The 27,829-nt window shown below is 45.6% G+C and overlaps 1 protein-coding gene across 3 annotated transcripts; it reads right to left on the reverse strand.

Annotated features, from left to right (window-relative positions):
• Positions 1–2,461: 2,461 nt before the first annotated feature.
• Positions 2,462–27,499, reverse strand: Prdm4 (PR/SET domain 4). Of its 3 annotated transcripts, none has more exons than XM_052165289.1 (12): positions 27,329–27,497; positions 27,046–27,251; positions 22,618–22,751; positions 19,692–19,877; positions 16,712–17,506; positions 14,746–14,895; positions 13,545–13,663; positions 11,764–11,849; positions 10,589–10,716; positions 9,521–9,835; positions 8,032–8,200; positions 2,462–3,886 (listed from the first exon to the last, which is right to left on the reverse strand). In XM_052165289.1, the coding sequence occupies exons 3-12, from the start codon at positions 22,748–22,750 to the stop codon at positions 3,580–3,582; spliced, it is 2,388 nt and encodes a 795-aa protein (XP_052021249.1). In that variant the 5' UTR covers position 22,751; positions 27,046–27,251; positions 27,329–27,497; the 3' UTR covers positions 2,462–3,579. The 3 variants fall into 3 exon arrangements, with proteins under 3 accessions (XP_052021249.1, XP_052021248.1, XP_052021250.1); XM_052165288.1 differs by having other exon boundaries at positions 13,545–13,684; XM_052165290.1 differs by lacking the exon at positions 2,462–3,886 and adding an exon at positions 7,867–7,930 and having other exon boundaries at positions 13,545–13,684; positions 27,329–27,499.
• Between the last annotated feature and the right edge of the window lie 330 nt (positions 27,500–27,829).

The following is a 27,829-nucleotide window of genomic DNA, read 5'->3' on the forward strand; positions in this document are numbered from 1 at the left end:
GAAAAGTCCCTGATAAGCAAACTAAAGTACAGACTAACATTCTAGCACAAAGCACTGCTCATGGCTTGTGCCTGATATAAAGCTAAAGCACATACAATGTAGTATGTAATGCTTAGTATTACTTGGAGGTATTACATGGCAATGCTATACCTCGGCCTCCCACACCAATGCTGAAGCCACACTGAATGATGGTCTATGCCATCTAGTTCTGTGTAAATCCACCCTGTGCTGTTACAAAGCAGTGAATCGCCTAGTGACATGGTAACACTGCTGTAGCATGACTCGGACGCTGTATTTGCAGGGCTCCTGTGTACAACTGCAGCCTGCTTCAGAATCACCTGTAGTGGGGAGCCTAACGGGCTGACTGCACACCCAGCCGGGGCTTCAGAGTCCTCAAGCAATAGGAATGTGAAGACAGATTTTGGAGGTCCTGAAAAATATTGTGTATAAATGGGCCACTGCAGAGTACTAAGCAGTCTCTCATTCCTCCTACAACGCCTCAAAACTGCTGACTCCACACGTCCCTTTTTTTGCTCTGTGCTTTGTCTTTTGATTTAAAATGGGGTCATATAGTCCAGGCTGGCCTTGAACTTGCTGCAGTCATCCTTAGTCTAAATGCTAAGATTACCAGCTTGTGTCACCACAATGCCTTACATGGTTTCCAAGGTTTATGACCTAAGACCCTTCAAGTATATATACATATTTAAGAAAAACTAAGAACAGAAAATACACAGGTGCCATTCCACCCCACTGACTGGTGGTTCTAAAAACTTCTTCCCACTTCTCAGGCAGGGATGTAGTCAGACAGTCAGCAGGGCATTGGCAGTGTTGCCCAGTGGCTGAGTGCCTTACAGGCGTCCTTCACACTGCTGCTGCACGAGTCCTCATCCAAACTCAGCTATTCATAAAGGGATGCCAATCATTGCATAGGGATTCAACTTGAGGACTTCATTTTAACTCAGATTAAATGTCATCTGAGAGGCAGAGGCAGGTGGATTTCTGAGTTTGAGGCCAGCCTGGTCTACAGAGTGAGCTCCAGGACAGCCAGGACTATACAGAGAAATCCTGTCTAGAAAAAAACCAAAAGACCAAAAACCAAAAAAAAAAAAAAAAAAAAAAAAAAACCAAAAAAAATAAATGTCATCTGAGATATGGAGGTTAAGATTTTAACACAAATAGGGGAAGATGATTTAATCCGTATAGACATTGGGTATATGGAGAGCTCATTCTTTAGTGTGCTTCCCGTACAGAAGTTGATGGGATAATTTGGTTCGTGAAACTGACAGAGTAAAAGCTGCTGGCATATTTGTTTCTCAGAAAACTCGTAAAAGAGTACTTCCTGCACATTTATTGGGCATCTGTACCCAGGTCACCAGTCAGCAGCCTGCTATAGACCTAGACTGACATCCTGCTGCCTCACAGCACGCTGAACCTTAGCTCGGCACATAGGCAAGAAATATGAACAACTCCCCTTTAAAGGACCCACCAACCACAATCAAGGCATTGTGGATATCTCTAGGCTCTAGCCCAGAAAAGCTTAGGACTTCCTGGCTATAGATCCCGTTTATCTTAGGGTCTGTACTAACATGAAAAAAAAAAAGTATAAAACAGTATTATTAAGAGGCACCCAAGCCAGGAGGTGGTGGCGCACGCCTGTAATCCCAGCACTCTGGGAGGCAGAGGCAGGCGGATTTCTGAGTTCGAGGCCAGCCTGGTCTACAGAGTGAGTTCCAGTACAGCCAGGGCTATACAGAGAAACCCTGTCTCCAAAAAACCAAAAAACCAAATATCCCCCCCCCCCCCAAAAAAAAAGAGGCACCCAATAGGCTGTGTAATTTGGCTAGGGTTACAAACTACTGTCCCACAGTAAATCCCAGCGAAGAACTTTGAGTTGAATCCAGAGCACACATTTACCATATCCTGTCTGACAGTGTGCCCACAACAGCAATAGTGAACACGACCTGTAGCAAAAGAGTTTAAATCCTACCAAAGGGTAGTTGCTAATTTATCTCTTAAAGAATAATTTTAAAATGTGACACTTAGACCTGAGAGGTTGAAAGGTAGAAGCTACATCCTTACAGTAAGGATTTTTTTTCCTGCCCTCCTTCTTGTCTTATTATTTAGCTTAATTACTGTAGGAGCATCTCTGTGTAGGGCAATGAAAGAATCTGCCCTGTGTGCTCCTGAGAAAAGGGAGAAATACACTGGAACCCTGATGGTGATGAGAGAGGCCTCATGCATTAGCATTAGCAGTCACCCACAGCACTGGCCTTCAACTGTGGACCTGCTAGTTTCTAAGGAGACAGTAAAGCCCTGCCCTAAGAGGGTGGGAGGAGGGGCTACAAACCCAGCAGCAGTCTGCACACCATTACACAGAAACAATTATGATCTCAGAGCTAAAACTAAGAAATGCTTCAACGCTCAAGTCCTTCCTCCACAAAAGATCATGAGAAATCCCATATTTTCATTAAAAATGATTTTAATTCTTCCTAGAGGAATACAGATTTGAATGAAATACATTCATTCTATAAATACATTAGCAGCAAAACCTTCCCAGCAGAGTCTTCTACTTAAGCCAAGGCAGTGCCTTTGAGCAGGAAGGCATGTTCCATCCACCAGCCCTGTCAAGTTCAGGATGTATCAGCTTCTTGACAAGCTGGGTATGCCTGCTCTCGGGGTGACTATCCGCCTTCTCTAACACCTCTGGTGTCCCCTACACCTCACTGGTGAGGACCTCAGCAAGGACGACGACTGGGAAGGCCCACTGAACCCCTACTTGTTGCCCTCAGCTAGCAACATTGTGATGGTTTCCATAAAGTAAGCCCACATTTAAAACACGCCCCCTCTTCCCCCTGTGGGCAGCAGTCATCAGTGAGCGCAGATGCACTCCTGACTGGAGACCGCCCAGCAGGCTTTATTTGAACACTGGTAATACTCTAGGTCCACTCAGAGACTGAAGGTTGGCTTTCCTGAAGACAGAGCCATGGCTAGACCACAAAGATGTGCACATACACATAACCAGGTGGCTAACCTCGGCTTCCATCAGAGGTGGGCGTCCGGACCTTTTCCTCTCTCGGCCAGTCCTCTGACCCACGGCTGCTGCTTTACCTGCCCTCTCAACCGCGGCAGAGGGCGGGCAGGCAGGCAGGCAGGGATTGTTTCAATTAATTACAGTCGTCCTAACACTTGCACGGCTGTTACAATTCTCTCTGAAACACATACCTTACAATAGTGCATGTGTAGTTAGCAGTGGGATGGCTCCAGTCACGTTGGCTGGGGGAAATGGAACAATGGGAGAGAGATCTGGTTTGTTTGGACGAAAGGACGTAAGTGCACCCTAAGTTACATGTGACTAAAGAGCAGGTATCAAACGCTGGGCCTCTCACTGCCACCCATCACTGAGAGACAGGACAGACCATGCCTCGCCTCCCAGCCACCTTAAAGAACCCACAGGACGTTCCTCCACCGGACGTTCCTCCACCGGCTGTTCCTCTGGAAGTGCTGTAGCGAGCGACCCCCACTCAGGCCACTTGAACAGCGGGTTGGTTTTATGTTTCCATCCAAAGCAGCTGCTTGTCCCTATTTATGTGCAGAGAGAGACTCATCTGTTGAGTAAATAGCACTGCTCATCCTGCAGTCCTCCGTCATGGAGTCTGCGAGGCCTTCTTCCTCTGAGTCATCGTCCTCTTCTTCCTGCGCTGAGGAACTGGAGGTGGGCTCTCTGCAGGTCTTCAGGTGGCGAGTGAGATGGTACTTGGTCAGATAAGCCTTTGTACATTTCTCGCAGACATAATCTCGTTTTCCTTCGTGAGAATTGAGATGCTTCTTCAAGTGGTTTGTTCTCAAGAACAGTTTATCACACTTCGGACACTTGATCTGGCGTTCTCTACGAGGAACACAAGAGTTACATCTGTGTGGGCTGTAAACAATCAGGCCACATCAGTCTCCTAATCTCAGGCCCTCGTAGGAGCTTTTAGAACCAGGCTGCTGCTCCCTTCTAGAGTACTATGCAAACGAGACCGTCCAGTGTAGGTTTCTTTCACTGGAAATGAAGCCTGTGATAGTCACTCGAGGTGCCCAAGTGCCTGTAGTTTGTTCTGCTCCATGAATATGAAGTATTTACAGAGTCTGCAACTGGTTTCTCTTATTCTTCATAGATACTCTGTTGGCTTTCAGTTTTATATTTTCATAAGCAAGAATATCTACATCTCTCTGTGTATACACACACATACATATACACACAGAGAGAGACAGAGAGATAGAATTATATTGATAGATGGATAGGTACACAGACAGATGGAGATAGAAGGAATTACACAGGAGAAACATACACTTGGATCAAAGGTGCGCACACCTTCAAGGTCAAAAAAGATGAAAGCTCTGCTATTTACTGCACACTAAGCAAGCAAGGAACTACAACTCTTGTTCCTAAACCATAAAATCCTGTGTTCACCTTGGGGACCAAATTTGAAACTAAGCAACAGGCCAAGAAATATGCGGAAAGTATAAAGACATGCCCTGACAGGAAGAGAGCTCTATGGAGACATGACAGTGGCCACAGATTACATAAGAGGCCCTTATGTTACAGAGCGGTTAGAGCCTAGAGATGTAACTGTAGATGTTCCCTGCATGTGGAAGATCCCAGGTTCAATTCACAGCACAATTCACCTTCACACACACCCCACCTCCCCAAAAAAAAAAAAAAAAGTGTTAAACCTGTTTAAATCTTTGCAGAGGACAGGTGTCAGAATGAAAGGACAGGCTAATACAAGCTCAACCAGAACAAAGCAATTCCTCCCAAATTACCTTGAATGTGTGGTATTCAGAAAGAAATAACATACCCATCTGCCAGAGACATTTGGAAAAGTGGTGTCCCACAGCATATCAGTCTCATGAGGACCTTTTTACAAACAGCAAGATTTGCAGGGCTCGGGTAAGGATTATTCTTGCAGAGGACCTGATTTCAGTTCCCAGTACCCTCCTTGAGTGACACCTATCAGCTTGAGGAAATCTGAGGCCCTCCCTCTTCTGACCTCAACATCCTCACTCATGTGCACAAATGCAATTTAAGATAAGTCTTAAGAATAATGAGGGGAAATGTAGCTGTGGGGGTACACCTATAACCCCGCTTTACGACAGTGGGGGAAGGGAAAAGGCTAGGCTGGGGCTCTGTCCAAACCAATCACCTTAGAATCTCTATGGTAGGAAGGGACCTGTCGTCAGTTGTTAACATCCCTGTGTAGTGTTTGTAACAGGCAGTGTTAGCGCTCAGTCTCTCCTACCATCTCTCACAGCCCCAAATTCCTATTTTGAAGCCCTACCTCCAGGGTGAGGTTTAGATATAGGAGAGAATATGGAGCCTAGAAGTGTAAGAGGAAGATACTGAAAGGTAAGCTCTTGTCCTTACCCCCTTCTCGCCACCTGTCCTCCAACCAGGAGGCCGGGGGCTTAGCGAACAGTGCTATTTCCAACAGCTCTGGAGGCCAGGGCAGGGAACTGGCTCACTCCGCCAAGTGCCCGACTCGTGGTCCTCAGGGCCACTTGCCCCAGCTGGGATGCAGCTGCTGACACACTGTCTGAGCATCTGCACCGAGGACAGCACTTACACGACCCCAGAGATCTTCTCACATCTCATACTGAGCAACTTCTATCTGATAATCAGAATTTCACGCTATCAATGAAACTAATGAAGACTGTTATAAAAGATCCTTTATGGGGCCAGCAAGAAGGTTTAGCAAGGAAGGCCTGACAACTTGAGTTCCCAAGACCCACGAGGAGGAAGGGTGCATCCAGTTGTCTTCTGACCTCCGTGAGTATGCATCACACAAACAAGCACACACAGATACGTTTTTAAACGAGTCTTGCAGCGGTATAGCAAATACAGCAGTGCCTACCTATGACTCCAGCTAATCAGGAAGCGGAGCCTAGCCAAGGCTAAGCCAAACTCTCGAACCAAACCCGGGAAAACAGTCCTATTAGATCCTGAGTCCTCAGTTGAAACCAAAGCCATTCTTTAGAATATAATGTTCACAATGCACTCCCGTCTTCCAACACCTGCTCACAGCTGAGGAGAGCACTATCTACTGCTTCTGCCTACTGCCACTAATAGCAGGAGAGACCGTTTCTTGGGCCCAAATTCAGTAAAACATTCCTAGGCAATCTCCTGCCTGTCTGAAACAGAAGAGGTATGTCACCAACAATGTCGCGGTCTGCCGAGGGGACGAGACTCCACAGCACTGCTAGATCAGGCTCAAGTGCTGCTGTTGTATGGTCTTCAGCACCCAATCCAACTCAGCGTGGTAGCTACTGACTGACTTCTTTCACTTTCCAAACGTGGAGCTCTTCGATGCTAAGGATAATGTCTTTATCTCTGTCCCCAGTACAACAGTGAGCATCAAAGAGGTGGTTTTAAAACTTAATGTTTTAAAAACATGGATGAAAGTAAATACAAAGAACATATAAAAATAAGAACAGAGGGCTGGAGAGATGTCTCAGTGGGTAAGAGCACCAACTGCTCTTCCAGAAGTCATAAGTTCACATCCCAGCACCCACATGGTGGCTCACAACCATCTGTAAAGAGATCTGATGCCCTCTTCTGGTGCTGTCTGAAGACAGCTACAGTGTACTTACATATAATAAATAAATCTTAAAAAAAAAAAAAAAAGAACAGAGTGAAATCTTCCACGGTACAGCCTAAGGACTGGCACAGACATGTAGGAAAGGCTATGGAAAGCAAGTGAGTTTTCTGGAGATGGCCCACCGTTGTGCATGGCTGGGATGGGTGCATTCTGAGGGGCGTGGACTTTAGAGACTGTGTCTCACTGCTGAGATGCCTTTCCTGCCACTACTACATAGCCTAATGATTCCGGCATCAGCCCACCTATTGGGCAAATGTCCTACAGGTCTATATAAAGATGTGCTTTCATATCATAATGCTGCTTAGATGAATTAGTAACTTTATAGAACTCCTGATTTGATTCAAATAATTTTAGGAAGAAAGTTTAAGGAGATGGTTTGCCAAAAAGATATAATAAAGTTAGAATCAAGACTAGAACGTGCCCCTGCCTCACAGACTAGTAAGTAAAGGCTACATACGCAGGAATACAATGAGCTCTCATAACCTGCACTAAGAAGAAAGACGTCTTGGGACAGATTATGATCAAGAAAAACCATTCATTCTAGATCAAGTCAAAGGATAAGACACACATATACAGTAAGATCAGAGAAGGCCACACAAAACTCTTGCTTTGAACTAATGAGCTTACAGAACGACACAGCACTGTGAATTACCCTCAACACCCTTCTGTAGCTCCTTCTTGGGCAACATTTTATCTATGAGGTAATTTTATAAAGAACTTTTGTCTAAGAAGCTATAACAAGGCTGAGAGAAAAAGTAAAGTGTGGCTGTTGGGCTCTGCCCCAGCAATCGAATGTGTTTATGTGGTTATATGCATGTGCAAATGTCTGTCTGTAGGTGTGTACATATGCACTCATATGCACATGTGTGTATGCATGCACATTCATAAAACTGATGAAACTGGTGGTCAGGCCCAGCAGAGGGGAGGCATGAGGGAGGGAGGGAGGGGGAAGAGAAAGAGAGGGAGGGGAGGGAGGGAGAGAGAGAGAGAGAGAGAGACTGACTTTCTCTTTATCCTTTTTCTTACTCTCTGGCTCAGGAAGAGTTAATGAGCGCCAACTGGCAGGTGAGAAGCCTCTGAGTTAAAGAGCCAAGTAACTGAGTTCCTTTGTCTAACCCCGGCTGCAGTTAGTCAGCTGCCAGAAACCACCAGCTCTGGCCCCCATAACAATAATAGAAATACAATAGCAGGAGGATATCAGCTCCAGTCTGTCCACCCTGTGCCCCACCTCAGTACCTGGGTGCTAGGGCGGGGCTCTGACAAAGGACTGCTTGGTCCATAGGGACCATCGCCTGTAATGGGAGAAGCAGACACACAGCGGCACCTCAGGTTCAGGGGTACGCACAGTGGACCACCTCCTACAAGCAGCGCCTCCCTCGCACAGGACACTTACTGTGTGTGGATGAGAACATGCTGCTTGAGGTCTTGTCTCCGCATGAACAGCTTGTCACAGTAATCACACTTGAGATTCTTCTCACCCGTGTGGATGACCATGTGAGACTCCAGGTGAGCCTTCTGCGTGAAAGACTTGTCACACAAAGTACACCTATAATTCTTCTGACCTGCAAATTATTCCAGGACATCACACTGAGAATAAAATAACTACAGATTCTCTGACAAGCAGGTAAGTTTGGAGAAACAGCACAAGAAAGAATCAAGCAGAACTAACTCAAGCCTGGCACTCCACTCCCCTACACTGTCTTATCTAAAACCCACACCTAAAGCCTTAGATTCAACTTCCACCACCAGATTAGCCAAGTACGGTGGTGCATGCTTCAGAGCCCAACACTTGGGAAGTTGATATAGGAGGGTCAGAAGTTCAAGGTCATCCTCAGCAAGCAAGAGGCTAACCTTGGGCAAGGAGACTTCACAAAAGAGAGATAACTCACAAACTATAGTGCCTTTCTACAGGTCTATAGGCCTTTCCATTGAATAATTTTATTTTTGGGTTTTTGTTGTTTTATTTAAAAAAAAAAAAAAACACAGTATGATCTCACAAACCAGAATTGAAATCAAATTCTTCCAAGTATATTGTAAGAAAATTCCAGGACAAGGGCTAGCAAATTTGGGGGTGGGGGGGTAGAAAGAAGGGAAGGAGAGGGAGGGAGAGAGGGATGGAGGGAGGAAGAAAGGGATAGAGGGACAGAGGGAAGGAGAGAGGGAAGGAACCCAGCCTCTCCTCCAACTACCTATTCTTAAAATAACAGGCTGAAAATGAAAGGTCCTTTTAGTGATTTGTAGAACAAATAATTCAATCAGGAAAGTTAAGGCCTTACTGGTTACTCTGGAGAACAGGGGATGAGGGAAGAGCTGAGAGGCTGGGGAGATGGCCAATGGTTAGGAAGTACTGGCTAGCTGGCTACTCTGACAGGACCTGGGTTTAATTCTCAGCACCCTGTGACAGCTCACACCATCTTGAACACAAATTCCAGGGATGGATGCCCTTTTCTGTTCTCCACAAGCACTGCACACAAGTGGTACACATACAGGCTGTAGTCATACACAGAGAATACAAATAAGTAATTCTTTTAGAGATGGTTTACATGGAGTTTAGAAACTGGAAGCTCAAATATAAAAACTGGGCTCTGTCACAATGCACAGTAGGACTCCTTAAAAAAGGACCTTGGTAACTGTAACACCCTTAGGTTTCCACTTCACAAGGCTTACAGTCCAATGACATCCCCACAGCTATCTGCATACATTCTATGACATATTACAACTCTATCCTTCAATACTTTCTTTCTGCTAAGACTTTATGGCTGTGAATTCTAACTACTGTAAAAACTCCACGCCAGTGGTTCAGCCCAGCTCACCGGTGTGGTTCAGCCCAGCTCACCCGTGTGGTTCAGCCCAGCTCACCCATGTGGTTCAGCACAGCTCACCTGTGTGTATTTTGAGGTGTGTCCGTAGGTTGCTTGGATCACTAAAAGCCTTGCTACAAAAATCACACTTGTGGGGCTTCATCCCCATGTGACCCATGAAGTGGACGTGGAGCTTGGAGGGGGAGATGAAGGCCTGGGGGCACATGGAGCACTTCCACTTCCTCTCCTTGCTGTGCGCTGGCCCGGGGCTGCTGCTGTGGCCCTGGCTAGGGAGATGGCTGTGGATATGGCTGGTCAGATGCGCTTTGAACTCGGAATAGGAACTGCACTCCTTGCCACAGTTACAGAGGTGCACATCTGGGTGTTCAGGAACACCTTTAAAAAATTAAATCAATATCTCCTGTTACTTTAATTTCAAAATTATTCTTAACATTAATAACTGACGATTATAATTTCCCCTTCTAGCAGACTCATTACCGGTCAAATTAAGATGCCTTGATCAGAGCCGGGCGGTGGTGGCGCACGCCTGTCTGTAATCCCTGCACTTGGGAGGCAGAGGCAGGTGGATTTCTGAGTTCAAGGCCAGCCTGGTCTACAGAGTGAGTTCCAGGACAGTCAGGCCTACCCAGAGAAACACTGTCGTGAAAAAAAAAAAAAAAAAAAAAAAAAAAAAAAAAAGAGAGAGAATCATTGTTCAGTGTCATATCCCTATCATTTAAAATAGTGCACCAGGGCACACACAAAGTACTTGGTAAACAGAATTGATGTCTTTTTTCCGGAAGAAACCATTTACATTTTGTAGTGCACACAAACTAAGTAGACCTATAAATGTGACACAGCAGAAAGAGGAAAAAACACATTAAATCAAATTGAAGGGGCTCTGCTAAGTTTCTAGAAGCTCAAAAACCAGATTCAGGGATTTACAAGCCCTGATTCAAGGTCCTACAACAAATGCTTGTTTATTTGAAATAGCAACATCTACCTCGTGAAGAAGTACCGATTTCTGTCACCTCACACACAGCTAGCAGCTTGCTTTCATAAAACTGCCACTGTAAAATCATTATCAAATTCTCTTCCTGGTTACTGGTGGAACTGCACTAGATTCATGATAACAAGTCTCAGACTTACCCATCTGTTGAGCATAATTCCGGCTGTAGTAGAAAAGCAGCTCGTTTTCAGGAGGGATGTCTTGTGAGGTACAGAAATAGATTTTCCCATCATGGGGATAGGCCACCAAATTCTGTTCTTCACGGTTCCTATATAACCACATTCAATAGAGCAAGTGTAAGAGAAAGGCTCTCGTGGTGTTGCTCAGGATGGTCGCAAACATCTGGCCTCAATTAAGTTTCCTGCTTCAGCCTTCTAAGTAGCTAGGGCTATTTACAAGCACTTTATCACACTTGGCTAAGGATACCTTTTCTTCAGCGCTGTGGTTCAGACTAAAGCAGTACACATTCTAGCCCAGCAATCCTATCAATGAGCTACATCCGCTGCCCTCTGTCAGCAGAATCCAGTGAATGCTTAGACAGAACTGTTTGCTCTATTGTTTCTGTAACTCTACTGTCCCTACTGGGGTTGCTTTAGTACGGAGGTAGTTATCCCTTTAGTCAGACACATCAGTCTGTTAGTAGATGCAAAATGAGTAAGTAGCAAGGCAGGGGCAATTCACACTGCAGTCCCAGCACCTGGGAGGCAGACAGAATTGATTACACGAGCACTGCTCCAAGTGCCAGGCCTGGCCGAGCACATAATGAGATCCTATCTCAAAACAAACAAAAGCTAAATTAAAACACAGCATGCCTGCTTATTCTGAGACTAGGTCCTAATCTGTCTTCGGACTGACCTCGGGCGTGCTATGTAGCCCAGCCCAGAATTTGCAGAGGTTCCTGCCTCAGGCTCCCAAGCACTGGTCACTGGTTAGGGTTAGGCCTGAGTCACAATGTCCATGAAGTCTTAAAAATTCTTTATGACAAATATATCTGAAGATAGAAAGCTAACAAAAATTAATTCTAATAATAGCCTGAAAAAAACTACTGGTGCTATGAAGAGGCATTTACAGTCATGGGTAACTGTATCATTCCTCATTACCCAGAAGCCAAATAAAATGTTTTTAAAAAGACACACTCTGCTTTACAGCCACCACAGGTCAGCGGCTACCAGACTGGAAATGCTGAAAAGGCTTGGGCTTAAGGACGTGAGGTCCTGGTGCCAACTTGTATTCATCAGTCTTCCACAGTTTATGCCGAGTTCACTACTAAACAACCACCTGAGTGGGAGGGACACCAGGACTAAAGCAGTCTTACCTGGCTTTGCGCACAAACATCATCCAATTACACTCATTTTCATCAGTTGTAATGATGCAGAATTCTAGGACGCCATTGTGGTATATCTGCCAACAGAAGGCAAGCACACATGCAAGGTGAACTGAAAACCTTTCATGCACTCATCTAGGGAGTGACAGCTAGGGCCCCTCCCCATCTAGTGAGTGCCAGCTAGGGCCCCTCCCCCATCTAGGGAGCACCAGCTAGGGCCCCCCCCATCTAGGGAGCACCAGCTAGGGCCCCTCCCCCATCTAATGAGTGCCAGCTAGGGCCCTTCCCCCATCTAGGGAGTGCCAGTTGGGCCCCTCCCCCATTTAGGAAGCACCAGCTAGGGCCCCCCTCCCCATCTAGGGAGTGCCAGCTGGGCCCCTCCCCCATCTAGGGAGCACCAGCTAGGGCCCCTCCCCCATCTAGGGAGCACCAGCTAGGGCCCTCTCCCCCATCTAGGAAGCGCCAGCTAGGGCCCTCTCCCCCATCTAGGGAGCGCCAGCTAGGGCCCTCTCCCCCATCTAGGGAGCACCAGCTAGGGCCCTCTCCCCCATCTAGGGAGCGCCAGCTAGGGCCCTCTCCCCCATCTAGGGAGCGCCAGCTAGGGCCCTCTCCCCCATCTAGGGAGCACCAGCTAGGGCCCCTCCCCCATCTAGGGAGCACCAGCTAGGGCCCTCTCCCCCATCTAGGAAGCGCCAGCTAGGGCCCCTCCCCCATCTAGGGAGTGCCAGCTAGGGCCCTCTCCACGGTTATTTTGCCACCCTTCCTGTTTCCAGAAATACAAGGAAGAGTTTTAGAGGTCTCCAGGTGCTGCTGTGTACAGGATGACTTCACCCTTGAGAGCCTTGGCTAAAAAGATAAACTGCAGTCTATTTATCTATCCGTCTTTATCAGAACTACCAGATGGGTACAGTGCGGATGACTGTCTCCTAAAGGCAGAGAGCTACCTCCACCCATCTTCCCAGTCAGACATTAAAATTAAAGTTCCCTATGATACACCACCTCACTATTTCAATTCTGTACCCATATTTAAGATTCTATATAAATATGTTACTGATACAGCTACTGATGTCAAAACCTTACATTCCCATTAGGAAACTAGAGAAGTAATTGTAGCTAATTCTAAAACTGTTTCCTAAGCCAAATTGAAGAAATGTTTAGCTAACTAAAAATAACTTTCATTTTGTAAACAAAGTTCATAGCTTCAGCAGCCATAAGGAATCAAAACGTATAAATGATTCAAAGTAGGGCTGCGACAGCCCTGGTGGTTAGAGCACTCGTGCTCTTCAGAGGCTCGGGTTCACTCCCAGCTCCCACATGAAGTTCACAACTGTCTAGAGCTCCAGTTCCAAGGGCTCTGACGCCCTCCTGTGGCCTCCACAGGCACTGCACACAAGTGTTACACATACATTTAGGCAAAATTCCCAAACATAAAAGACAAAGATGTCTTCTAAAGAGATCAGAATCATTGCATTAATCTATAAAATGAAAACTGCATCAGTTTATCCCCTATTTCCTCAACAGCTGCTTATACCAGAAATAAGAGAAAAGGTAATTCACAGTAATGGACAGGTGAATGCATTCTCAGTCCTGGCTAATTGTGACTTGCCATGCTTTAAACAGTGAAAACCGCCCCAGAGATGTCAAGCACCGTGTTGGCATGGCACAATGCCAACATCTGGGAAGCTGGAGAGGAGGACTCAGAGTGTGAAGTCAGCTTGGGACACAAAAAAACAGCAGCATCAGCCAAAAGTCAGAGAAGTTTCAGCACTGACCTTCCAGACATGGTTAACTGCCTTGTCTGTCCACTCTGCTACTTCCAAAGAGTGACTCTGCTGACCAATGAGAGGCCCGAAGCACGTCCGCACAGGGATGGTCTCTGCAGTCCACACGCCTATCGATGGAAAGACACCAACTACACGATGATGTAAACCTACTGAGACAGGTACTTGACCCAGACAAAGAATCTCATGTTCACCAAAGCTAACATTTTTGATGTGTCAACAATCCTGAGACAGCTAAGATTGTGTAGGCCCTAGCCTAAAATAACAGACAAAAGTAGCCAGCAAGATGGCTCAGTGTCACTTGTGACGAAACCTTGATGACCTGAGTCCCCCCACAGAACTCTACTTCTGAAAAGGTCATTCTCTGACCTTCACGCCTCTCTCTCTGTCTGTCTCTCTGTCTCTGTCTCTCTGTCTCTCTCTCTCTCACACACACACACACCAAAATTACATTGAAATGCAGAAGCAAAATCAAATCCCTGCTGTATACACACAAAACCCACGTTTCCAAACACATTATTTTAGAGTAAGCTAGAGACTAGGAAACATTTTATCAAAAAAATAGCAATCTGTATAAGATAAATCAAGCTTCTAAAACTTCTTATACTTAATATAATGCACGACTATTATCTAAACTGTTTAGTGCTTTCAAGATTCATGCCCAAGCTGTAGCTGAAAATAATAAACCTAATTTTGCATTTTCAAAGGACTGACACAGTACTTCAGAAGCTGTTAAATTCAGAAATGGGTAAGTAAGCCCCAATAATCTCAATTCCTTCCTGAGAAATGCCCCCTGTACATTTTAAAAGTACATTTTTTAAAAGTCTGCTTTTCTTCTCTGTACCACCTGATTATCAAATTTTATTAGAAAACAAGTTTCAGGGAACATGGTGGCTTGGTAGATGATGGATGTCTGAGAGCAGAGGCCATCGAGACTCAGGCCAGGACTTGCGCCTCTGGTCAATTCTGATTCTCAGGAGAGGCTTCCCACCTGAGCTTTCACAGGCTTTATTTCTGTCACCATCAGAGAAGTCAACCATTCCCCAACATTTACAATTTTATTCCCTAATGTTTATAATTTGAAACCACTGAGTTTTAGATCAACTAATCACTAAATCCACACACATACTTTCACAGCTCCGCCCTCTCAAGGAGATCAGAAGGGCCTGTGTGGCTCTTCCAGTATCCTTACCGACATCTGCTCCTACGATGGACTGGCGGAGGACAAGCTGCTTCGGGAGAGATAGTCGTGCTCTGCTCTCTATTGGCGTGTCAGGAACAAAGGTCACTGGTCCGTGATCAGGGCAATCAGAGGGGTAGGCTCGGTCACAGAGAGTGCACCCTGCAGGCAGCAGTCAAAGACAATAGGTCACACAAGCTAAGTACCACGGGGCTGCCGGTGCTCACAGCTGGGTGCCACCAGCCGGAAGGACACCCTCACACTTACTACTAATGGAGGATTTAAAGACCGTACAGAGGCTCCTCACTGACCGGCTTCTGCACTTTTGGACCTTCTTGTCCCTTGTATTCAGAAGTTCTTTTGTACCCTTTGCTGGGTTCCACCCCACTGCCATGGCTGTGATCATTACCTTCAGAGAGTCCCCCTGTGAGCTCCGCTAGCTCTCTACTCAACACCTTACACACTGAATCAATGTCTAAAATGGACTCATCACTCCCCCTTCCCAAAAGCTAGCGCTCTACTCTCCCGACCTGTCAGCAGAGTTTATACAGCATCTCAGTCAAGAACTGGAGCTTTCTCCTCAACACCAGGCCTTAGCCCACCGAGCTCTCATGACTGCTCCACAAATGGCCGACTTTCTTCACCTTAGTTACTGTAAGGAGATAGTCACTGTTCACTTAATTTCAGCATCATTTTCCTACAATAATTGCCTCAGCAGGCCTAAGCGCTCATAGCGCAGTAGAACCCCACATCACTCCTCACTCTTTAACCCTCACTGACCTTCAGAGCCCAGGATGTTAGGCTCCCGCTTGTCCCCCCAGGTGACTGTTCCCTCAGACCCATTTTCCACCGCAGACACCTGAACCATTTCTCTTCTCGTCCCAGGCACTGAGGGGTGCCAGCGGCTGGCTTCCTGTCAACTGCCTACCATCTTACCTGACTTCAGGCCTATGCTAACACATCTGCCGCCCTCTGTGGCTAATATGCCCTGACCCGTCCACAGCCCAGTTAGCTGATCCTCAAGCTTCTTAAGCACCACGAGCTTAACTCCTGGTCACGCCTTGACCGTTACTCTGTACTTCAGCTGCCCGTGTCTGGTCCAGGCTTTCTACAGGCTACAGGCTCCTCATGGTCCGTGCTGTTTGGGGAAACTGCCCTGTCCCCTGCATCTGGCAGAGCACAGCATACAGTAAGCATAGGAAAGCTTCCCGCTTGGATTAAGCACACAGTGAAACCAACAAATCAGCCATTTTATATGTTTTTTGGTTGCTGCCTAATAAAAAAGAACTTTTACATGCCCAACCATGGTAATTTATACACTCTAAGAAAAATCACTGCATATCAACCTACATTCCCCACAGTTATAAAAGTGGCCCAGCAACTCTTTTCTTCTGGTATATACTGGAAACACACCGTATATCACCAAGCTTATCTTTGTTAAGTTTTATGACTGTAATGCTCTGTTTGGGGAAATATCTTGAATATTATAGGGAAAATATAGACACAACTATATTGTCTGTTTACTCCAGGGCATCACTGTAAGAACAACTGAATTGTACCTTATTATGTGACTCCAGCAAATGGCACCAGACTAAAGGTGGCATAAAAGGGCAATATGAGGGCAAAGAAAATTCCAAAATGCAGTTCCTTTCCTTACTCCATTAACCAGTATCAGAGTATGACAAACATTAGTTAGGACAATGGTATTTTAAGGCCAATTATTTGGGATCCAGGGAGATGGTTCAGCAATTAAGAGCACTTGCCACTCTTGCAGAGGACCCAGGTTCGATTCCCAAAACCCACAAGGTGGCTCATAATCTGTAACTCCAGTCCCAGGGAATGCAACACTGCCCTAGCTTCTGCAGGCATTAGGCATGCATGTGATACATGTATATGCATGCAGGCAAAACCCTCACACACATAAAATTTTAAAACACAAAAAAAGTACTTCCAGAAGAGAACAGTGAATCATACTCACAAATTGTAAACAAGGTTGCCATGTTTTCCTTGTTTGAATTGGAGTCTTCCATTTGCAGTGAAGATGGTACAAAAGACAAGCTGTCCGAGGATACATCTACATGACCTGTCCCCATGGCAACCTCCTGCGTGATGGAAGAGACAGCCACTGGCTCTAGGCTAAGGCCAACTTCATGGAGGGAAACAGATTCTAGGGAGGCCAGGTTGTGTGAGGTAGAGAGTGCCACGCTTACAGAGTTGGTGCTCATGGCCACAGTGTGGATGGAGTCACTGAGGGCACTGTCCGACATGCCATTGACCCGGTTTGCAATGTGGTCTGTCTCCATGACCACGGGAAGCTCCAGACCATTCCCATGAATGGGCATCACACCACCATGGCCCACAGCGTCTGCTGTAAGGCTGGTGCTCACAGAATCCACAGAGAGGGGCTCATGACTTCTGGAGCCATTCGGGATCTGGGAATGCTCTCCTGTAACCCCATCCATTGTAAGCTCCTCTGCCATTCCGTCTGTGGAGATTGGGCTGGTGACCCTAGACACATTCTCCATAGTGATCGTTGTGTCCAATGCTACTTCGTGGCCATCGTTAGGATGAAGACTTTGGGCACCATGTGTGTTTACAGAGCGAGAGTCTATGGAAACAATGCCTAGTTCTAATCCAACATTTCCATTGGCCTGATAGGGATCTAGTGCTGAAGGGTTGTTGGTGATCGATAATGCTGTATTTCCATCAACATTTATAGAGTTGGGGTGAATATACTGAGGAGGTGGTCTGTCAGCTAAATAAGATAAAATGCCTGAGAAAAGAAGAGATATCAGAAATATTTAGCACACTGTTAAACATAAATGTCAAATGTTAGGAACTGTTTTCCTTACTAATATAGCTAAGTTAAATAACCTACTAATTCTTTAATTAATGACTATACAAGTAACACACATACCATTCTGAGTTTCTCTAGGGAACTCAAATCCTAAACACATGCAACTCATCTAAAGCCTATCACAAACAACTTACAGGAAACCGACTTCTAATAGCTATGTGATTGCAATTCTTTGGTCCAAAGATGCTAAAATTTGCTCTATTAAAAAAATAGGTAAATAAAGAATAAAATTATTTAAGAACTTCTGCTATAAAACTATCAAAACACATTTAACTATTCAAAACAAGCATATTTTACAGAAATTTTTTGGGGGAGCAACGATAGGTTGGGACCAGACCCAGGGCTTCAAAAAAGTCGTACTATAGAACTACATCCCAAATCCAAAGCTGTGACTCCAAGGATATGGGATGTCACATGCAGTACTGCTAGTGGGGGAGTATATACTAAAACACAGTATATTTATGAAACTCAAAAATGACCACACTGACTTGCATTAAACACCATTTACAGCAATCTTCCCTAAATACCTAAGTGTATTTTGTAAATATACATAAAGAAGATACCACTAAGAATATCAGCTACAGTAACAATAAAGTCTGGAGAATGCAAGCTGGCCACTGATGTAATAAACCATTACACATCCAATTGGTAGATTTTTTTTTTTCCTGAAACAAAGTCTAGTCTACATTCCTGGTCTCCCTGCTTCAGCCTCCCAAACGCTGGAATTACAAGGGTACGGTATTTAAAAAGACCATTATGGGTACGGGGCTCAGTGGCACATCTCTTTAATCCTAGCACTAGGCAGAGGTAGGCAAGTCTCTGTGAGTTCAAAGCCAGCCTGGTCTACATAGTGAGTCCTCAGGCCAGCCAGAACAACACAGCCTATTTCAAAAAAAGGACAGGAGGGACTTACGAAGAATCATCTAGTAGCAGGGGAAAATACTAAGTACAAAGACACACAATTGTAGAGAAATCACAGTCTTAATCATGAAAAACTGTAGCAACCCATGCTCCAAAATGAAAGTACACCAGGACAGATGTGGCTTCCCTTTCTCCCCACTTGCTAAACTTTCTAAAGAGAGTTTATAATACATTTATAACAGAATAAAAGTCAATAAAACTCTAAGCCAGACAGGTTAAAGCACAGAATTAAAAACACTGAACCAAAATTCAGTGATCATCGTTCACTTCATACACAGGGAACTGGAGATGGCTCAGCAGGGTGTTGGGGATCCGAGCTCTGCTCCTTTGGCCTGCACAGCAGTGTAAATCCCATGGTGTGTATCTCACCTATAATCCCATAGATCGCTGATGCTAGCTATCGAATCAGCAAGTTCTAGTTCAGTGAGAGACTCTGCTTCAATATGTAAGGTGGAGATAACTGAGGAAGACACCTGACGTCAACCTCCAGCTCCATATGCACACGCACCAATGGGACACCTGTGCACTCACACACTTGCACGCACACTACACACACATACAGATACAAAGAAAACATAGTAACACAAACCAGGCATGATGGGGCTCATCTATAATCCTGACACCAAGGAGGCAAGGCCAGAGAAGAGCTCAAACTTTAAGGCTGCCCTTGTCTTAATAGCAGATTCCAGGGCTACAAATAAGACCCTGTCTCAAACCACCACCACCAACAACAAAAAACCAAAACCAAACAAACAAACAAAAAAGACCCTCGTGCCTATAATCCAGCACTTTGAAGGTGGAAAGCAAGAAGACTGGGAGCAAGGCCATTCTCATATATAGGCAGGTAGTTGCCCAGGATCAAAATAAAAAGGCTGTCAGCTATAGCTCAGTGGTGAAGTGCTTTTCTAGCATGCATGAGGCCCTAAGGTTCAATCCCCACTACTTCAAAACAATTAAAACAATTAAAAAATAAAAAATAAATCCTGCGCTAACAAGATTCAAATTGCTTCTTTAATACTGAACTGTATACATATTCTAAGCAAAGCACACAAATAACAAACCCAGGAACTGCTATCCAAAAGTGAGAGAAAAAGACGTAAACTCTAATCTCCAAACAGGGCGGTCAAAAGTTGGTTCTATCCCCCACCATCACCACCACTAGTAACACTCTAAAACTTACCAGGTAGGATGGTTCTGAAGTAACTGCTCTCCAGGTGAGGGTAAGGTGGTGGAGGTAGGGTATAGTTCCTTTCGGGTAACCCACACATTACTCCTCGATCGCCAACGCCCATGGGGAGCATCAGAGACAAGGCGGAAGGCAGAGAGCTCAGGGAGGGACCCAGGTTGGGAATTGCCACTGGAAGTCCTAAAAAAACAAAAAAGAACGTTTTTTCTTAGTTAAAAGGTTGGTACCTAAAAACCACTGACAAAACCTCTTAAGCAAAAACAAAATCTCACCCTAGTAGCACTTTATAACCCAAGATACTATTGGGCAACATCTATAACATAAACATACAAACAGTCCTCGTCCACAAATTACGTCTCAGAAAGGGTCTACTTAGCTTAGGCTGACCTACGATCTTCTAGGATGCTGGGATTAGAGATGTGCATGAACAAACCTGACCCTCCAATTAGGTCAGTGTGTATGTGTGCACAGCAGGGTTTTTTTAAGTGCTAAACTGATCCTCCAGAGGTGCTTCTCCTAAATATCCAAACAATTAATAATCTAGTTTAGATATCAGCTAAGAGGAAAAAATTAACTCTAAAAACAAAAACAACACAAAGGGTCTGGAGAGACGGCTCCGTGGTTGAGAGGATGTACTGCTCCTCCAGAGGACAGAATGCAATGGGAGCAACCTTATCAGTGTAACTTCAGCTCCAGGACAAGCCGGCAAGGCCTCATGTGCACACACTTACAAGTAAATAAAATTAAACGAGTCTTGCCGGGCAGTGGTGGCGCACGCCTTTAATCCCAGCACTTGGGAAGCAGAGGCAGGTGGATTTCTGAGTTTGAGATCAACCTGGTCTACACAGTGAGTTCCAGGACAGCCAGAGCTATACAGAGAAACCCTGTCTTGAAAAATAAACAAAAAAAATCAGTCTTTAAAATAAATAAATATCAAAAACAAAAACTATCCACAGTTATGGTCTCTTGCAGTGATAACTTTCTGTAAAGCTTCAATTTATTTTCCTTTTTATGACTATACATTTCACTTTTAAAACTCTCAAATCCTTGGCATGGTTGGTGCATTACTGTAATCCCTGATCCAGGGAGGCTGAGGCAGGATTTTGAATTTGAACCTAGGCAACATAGTGAAAACCTGTCTAAAAGTGTTACAGACAAAACCCAGGAATGTTTGCCCTTGGAATCCATCCAGATTTAGAGTTAAATGTAGATCTGGATGTGTGTATTTTCAGCCCTTTCTCTGCGCACTGTACTTCACAATAAAAAGTCTAACCTTGCCAGGCAGTGGTGGCACATGCCTTTAATCCCAGCACTTGGGAGGCAGAGGCAGGCGGATTTCTGAGTTCAAGGATATAGAGTGAGTTCCAGGATAGCCAGGGATACACAGAGAAACCCAGTCTTGGGGGAAAAAAAAAGTTTGACCTTAGACTACATCCACCCCCGATTATACTCATCTGCAAAATGCTTACATGACTTTTCTTGTGCCTAACCATCAATTGAATAACCACCAACTTACTCAGCGCTGATCTGCATATTTTGGCCAGAGGGCATATTTTTTTAATACAAACTTTTCCTCTTAGTAAGTCTGTTTCCTAAAGGAATAGCTAAGGCATTGACAGATGGTTAACATTTCCAAAGACAGTTTCAAGGCGAAGGTTGGCCTTCAACTGATCTTCCTGCCTATACGCGCTATACACATAAACAATGAGATTAAAGCCTAGGCCACTATGATCTTTCAGCATTTGTTTTGTTTTGTTTTTGTGGGGCTGGAGAGATGGCTAAGCAGCTAAGAGCATTTACTACACTTAGAGGAGAACCCAAGTTCAGAGTCTTAGCACCCACATGGCAGCTCACAACCGTCTGCAACGTGGCTTCCCAAGCGTCTGACTCCCTATTCTGGCGTCTGTGGGCACCAGGCACACACATAGTGCACAAAAGTGATTCTGGACTGGTTCAGTTCATTAGTATGTAAAGAAGCACCATGTTTTCAACAAGAATCAGACAAAACACACGTACACATCACATAAAGTTTTTTTTTTAATTTCTTTTGTTGACACTTTAAGAGATGCTAATTTCAATTAATATGACTTGGCTGTTGCATTTTATGAATTCAGGATATAACTTTATATGGAGAACTAAACATCTTTTCCATAATGTTTAAAATACTAAACATACATTACAATACATTACTAAACATACAGTTCAATACATTACAATACTACATATCCTTAAGAACCAATAGCTTACTCATTTCTCATTTCAATAGGAAGAGAATGAGTCAGACAATAAAGTAAAAGGATTTTCAGAACCAGGTGTGGTGGCACATGCCTTGTAATCCCAGCACTCTGGAGGTCAGCCAGGAGGTCAGGAATGCAAGCCCATCACCATTATGTTAAGATTGAGGCCAACCCAGGGTATGTAAGACTGGTCCTCAAACAAAACATCTCCCAACAACAAAGGGAGTTCATGCATTAAGGCATGGGCTAGGAAGAGTAAAGTGTCTCCTCTGGGTTTCTGAGGCTGCACAAACTCATGGGAAGCCCCCCCTCAGACCTCCATCCCTGCACTACTTTCCCAGAACGCCGGGCCTTGTACATTTCTACAGAGGCTCAATTTCCAATCTAAAAAACAAGCCTGATTTTAAATGCTTTGGAACTTACAGAGGAAAGCTAACTGATCTCCTACTGATGAAGGACATAATGTCAAAGTGTCACCCAGATGAGTGTGAGACGTCCCAGATAAAGAGCCCAGTCGGTGTCAGCTCTGGATGGAAGGGACTAACCCGAAAGAGATTATCAGGAAAGAAAGCTGCTACTCTATCCATAAGGCTTTGCAGAGTCACTCACTGGTTCTCTGTACGACCCTACGCACGCAGAACTGACCACAATGCCGAAGTACAGTGGCTCCGCCTCCCACTCACCTGGGGCAGGGATGGCACTGTGAGAGGGAGAGGCAGCCAAACCCAGGTGACTTCCTGAGACTGGCAGGGCATTGCTCACGGAGGATGAAGACAGCTGCTCCATCCCCACTGGGCTCAAGTTCATGTCATTCATCCTAGGAAAAAGCACAGACAACGTTGAGCCCACAGGTTAAGAGGGACAAGAATCTAGGGATGGGAGACAGGACCTGACCAGCTGCTCTTTATACACACAACTCTGAAACCACAACAAGGAACTGGGATTCAAAGTTAACTAATATGTGTCAGTTTTGTACACCATACACAGAGGTGAACTCAATCTGCCTTGCTCCAAACCCTTCACACAGCAACCAAACACCTTCTGTAGCACTAGTCACGGTGGCTTGTTTTGTTTCTGTTGTTAAATCAATCTCAGCCAGGCGGTGGTGGCGCACACGGTTATCCCAGCACTCTGGGAGGCAGAGGCAGGCAGATTTCTAAGTTCAAGGCCAGCCCGGTCTACAGACTGAGTTCCAGGACAGCTAGGGCTATACAGAGAAACCCTGTCTCAAAAAAATCAAATCCAAAAAACCCAAAAAACCTAAATAAATAAATAAATAAATAAATAAATAAATCTCATTGTAATTACTGTCTCCATTTGGCTTTTCAGTGGAAACCAGTAGTTTTTAGGCATTATCTTTAAAGTACTGGAATAGTTTTACTAACCTTTTTATAGTGAGTTAAAAGCAAGCCTGAGACTGATTCAGATGGCATAAAGAAGCACCATGCTCTCTCCCTAAGAATCAGTATTTTCTTAAAATCTGTAATCATGGGCTGGAGATGGCTCAGTGGTTAAGGGCACTGATCTGCTCTTCCGAAGGTCCCGAGTTCAATTCCCAGCAACCACATGATGGCTCTCAGCCATCCGTAATGAGATCTGACGCCCCCTTCTGGTGTGTCTAAAGAGAGCTACAGTGTACTTACATATAATAATAAATCTTTATGTCAGAGAGAGCTGGAGCAAGCGGGGCTGACCGAAGTGGACAACCTTCATTCCCAGCACCATGATGGCTCACAACCATCAGTACAGCTACAGAGCACTCATAGACATAAAATAAATCTTTAAGAAAAAAATCTGTAACCATACCTTAGTAAACAATAATCCTAATACCCTCACACATTGAGGTTCATCATGCAAGCTTTACTAGACCTCTACTGAAATAATTTTGAAATTGTACACTAATTCTGCAAAGGTAGAGGAGGATTTAAGTGTCAAAGATATAACATATGCACCAAATCGTAAAGTAGTTCAATAAAAGGGCATCAGCCATCCTGCAAAGGACTATCAGGGATGTTCTAACACATCAGACTCTATTAATTCACCGGTCATTTTCAGAAGGCTGAAGAGTCAAAGAGTTGCCTTTCCTGGACAGCCCATCTGCAGTGTCAGTAACTGCATGTAAAAGGGTAATACTGATATGGAAAGGAAGTAGTCTAGCTAGGTGTGCTGGCACAGAAACAGGGAGGCTGGGCCAAGAGGGCTACCAGACGTCCCAGGACTACTGGGAACTGCACGGTAAACTCAAGGTCAGTCTACACACTACATAGCAAGATCTTGGCTCAAAAGAAAAGAGCTAGAACAATGGCTCATGGGTTAAGAGCCCTTGCTATTTCCCAAGGACTTGAATTCAGTCCCCAATAACCATGCATGGTTCCCAGGAGACATTGGGTGGCTTCAGAAACCTCCTGCACTCACTCTAGCTCCAGGAGTTCAACACCCTCCGCTGGCCTCATAGGACACCTACACACCCTGCACAGGAACAAACACAAACACGTAATTAAAAGGAAACATTTAAGTGTATGCACATTTACTAGTTTCTACTCAGAATTGAGAGGCTGTCATCATTTATTGAAGCCAGCCTTTTTTGTTGTTGTTGTTGTTTTTTCGAGACAGGGTTTCTCTGTGTAGTCCTGGCTGTCCTGGAACTCACTCTGTAGACCAGGCTGGCCTCGAACTCAGAAATCCACCTGCCTCTTCCTCCCAAGTGCTGGGATTACAGGTGTGTGCCACCACCGCCTGGCGAAGCCAGCCTTCTTAACAGAGGTTAAAGGAGAGCTTCCCTGGCCCCCATCCTCACTCCACGTTTACTGCAGCAGGTTCTTCCTGGGAGCCCAGGGCACCTAAGAAACAACGGCAGGTGATTTACTCCTGCCTCCCCTAAAGCTCACACTTTGAGGTTGCATTATGGCAAATCTACAGTCAACCACTGTGAACTTAGAATCACATAGGCACACACTTCTGAGTCTATGTGGGTGATTACACCCCATTCAATGGGGTAGGATCCTGTATCAGGTAAAAGAGAGGACTCGAGCTCCTCCCCACATTTCTCTTGGCTTCCAGGTTACAGGCTGCAATGTGACTGCCTCCCCACCACGACGGACAGTGTCCCCTTGAACTGTAAGTCACAGTCACAGTCACCTTCCCTTAGGTTGATTGTGTCATGGATTTTGTCATAGCAACCGCAGTGTTAGCTAATCCACTTTGTTATCTTTTTTTTTTTAATTGACATAATGTACACGTGTTGAAATGGTTGTAGATGTATTTGGTGGTCAGGAGGTTTCCCACTTCCATGTTGTTGAGGCAGGTTCTCCTCGTTGCTGTGATCTCCTGCATCTGACTCCCATCTCTTGGAGACTGCTAGAATTACAGATGCACACCCCTGCAAAGCTCTTTATGTGAGTTCCAGGGACCGAATTGGAATTGTCAGCCTCCCTACACAGCTGCTTTTACTCACTGGGCCATTTTCCCGGCCCTGGACTGGTACGTTAGACCCATTTTAATGATAAGAAAGCCTAGATTTTGATGTTAAAAAAAACTAAAATCACCTAACTAGTCAGAGGCACAGCTGAGCTTTGAAGTCAGGCCTAATTTAAGACTCCTAATCTCTCAGCCTAGTAACAAATTACAAACAAAATTGTTCTTGCTCTTTTTTTTCAGAATCCTATTTACATTAGAACCTGGCTAAACAGTGGGGTATAAAGTTTTTCATAGACCTGTTTCTAGAATCATACTCTATCTATATGGTAATTGTAAAACTAGCTTTTGGATATCAACTACATCCAAAAAAAAATGTTAAAGCTATGCCCACTCGTCACCCAGAAAGACAGCTAGAACCACATGGCAAATGAGGTGGCACTAAAGGAGGGTCAAAGGTCAACAAAAGTATGTTATTTCTCACAGAAGAATGGAAACTCCTTGTAACCTAAATAAGCCAAGGCTACTTTAAGTAGCAAACTTCTCTAAAGTTAAAAAAGACTTCTCTAAATTTTCCCACCTGCAACCATACCTAAATCACAACCATCACCAGAACCACAAAGCCTACAATAAACATACAGATTACAGTAACTTATTAGAGCAGCATGGTTTCACCTCTCATTCTGAAAGCTCCTGAATGTCTATATAATGTCATCTTAGTAATAATAATAATAATGATGATGATAATGATGATGATGATGCATGTGAAAACCTGGACCTTCTCAAACCAGTTCAAACAAGACTTTAGTAACAGAGGCTCAGCAGATTTGTGTTTGATTTGAGTCCCCAAAACGTGATGACCTCAACAGCCATAAACCAAAGATAACAAGTACTCAAAGACAGAAGACAGCAGGAAGGAATGCACACTGTGATTCCCAAAGGGCCTTCCCATCCAACAAGGCAATTCCATTTTACCAATCCCATATCACGTCCAAAGAAGGCCTAAAGCAAGGATACTGGGTTCTGTCTTGTCACTGTGTCTTCTGCAAATCATTAACTGCTTTTGTTTCTAGCCGACCTACTTAATCATCTGTTGGTTGCAGACCTCACACTGTTTTCTGGAAATGACGCTTTAGAAACTAACAGAAATACAGCCACATTGCAGAACGCATCGACTAGCTCCAATAATTTCAGTCAATGTTTTCTCTTCCCCACTCTAATGACAGCCTTTTAAAAGCTTCGGGGGAGCGGGGGGAACAGCTAAACACTACTCCGTCTTTGGTTTGTTTCTGTGCTGTGCTATCATGGTACCTTCTAATTCACAAGACTTTGGCAATTCAAAAACTTCATCTCCGCATTCCACCATCCCTTGGCTACAGTAACCCGCAAACCCCCAAAGGTTTTATCGACGATCCTACAGGAACAGCCCAAATTAAAATAGCAAAAGCTAAAATAAAGTCAACGACTGGAAAGAGGTATCAAGCAGCTCACAAGGTTTGGCTACTCAGTACAATCACCCCAGGGATCAACTAGTCCTCAGGATACTTCTATTGGGTTCAAGTGCTCAAATCTATTTACGTGTCACACGTGTGCCCCGAAGGCACCCAAACAAAGACTCCTCGGTCTCGGTCCCCCGACCCCCACCTCCGTCCCCCCACCTCCGGCGGAGTCCGCCCCGCTCCCTCCGCCCTCCTCACCTGCGCGTCCTGTGCAGGGGGCCGGCGCCTGATAGGTGCGCGCTGGGGCCGGTGTCACGTGCTACCACATCCCGCCGGTGGCCGCGCCTCCCCGCACTGCCCGACGTCTCCGAGGGCCGGCGGCTGCGCTCCGCGCCGAGTGCCCAGCATGCTGGGCGGCGCCCGGGGCTGTTTTCGCAGAAGCGCTGGCAGCCGGACTGGCCAACCTGGAAGAAGAGAAAAGCGATCAGCCGTGGCCTTTCCCTGCCCCGGCCGCTCTAGCCCGCCCAGCCGCGTCGCCCACCTGAGGCCCGCGCCGGGGAGCACTGGCCCAGCCGCCTGGCTCTTCATCCGGCCAGAGGTCGGCCCGGACGCTCTTGCCTCCCGGGACCCCGTGCCCAGTTTACAGCTCCCCTAACATTTCCCGCCCGGCCCCGCCCGGTCAGGGCCGCACCCTCGGGGGCCGCGCTTCCGGCTTCTCAGCCACTCGGGGCCCGCTTCCGGCTTCCCAGCCACTCTGCGTCCGTGTAACCTGCCCACTGCGGGCGCTCCGACCCGCCCTTCCGTAGATACGCACCGCCCCCTCTCTGCGCTTGAGTCCGGCAGAGCCCCGGGGAGTGGGCGGGCCTAGAGACGCTCCACCCACAGCGCTGCCGCTCAGGTGGGTGCCGATCCAATCGAGCGCCGAGTAGTCGACCACCGTTGCTAGGAGACCAAAACTGATACACGTGCTAGAGGTGCGCTCTGAACTCCAAGGTTCTCCACACTCTGCTTTTCCGCTCAAATGGCATGTCCTCAAGTAGGG

Source organism: Apodemus sylvaticus, chromosome 20 (genome assembly GCF_947179515.1).
Source record: "Apodemus sylvaticus chromosome 20, mApoSyl1.1, whole genome shotgun sequence".
NCBI lineage: Eukaryota > Metazoa > Chordata > Mammalia > Rodentia > Muridae > Apodemus > Apodemus sylvaticus.

What these genes read in the sequence shown, in the direction of transcription:
- Prdm4 (XM_052165288.1), bottom strand. Translation starts at nt 22,750, where the DNA reads ATGAATGACATGAACTTGAGCCCAGTGGGGATGGAGCAGCTGTCTTCA. An exon ending in CATCGTAGGAGCAGATGTCG is followed by an intron (nt 13,685 to 14,745) that starts GTAAGGATACTG and finishes ATCATCGTGTAG; the next exon opens with TTGGTGTCTTTCCATCGATA. An exon ending in ATGTTTGTGCGCAAAGCCAG is followed by an intron (nt 10,717 to 11,763) that starts GTAAGACTGCTT and finishes GTGGTTATATAG; the next exon opens with GAACCGTGAAGAACAGAATT.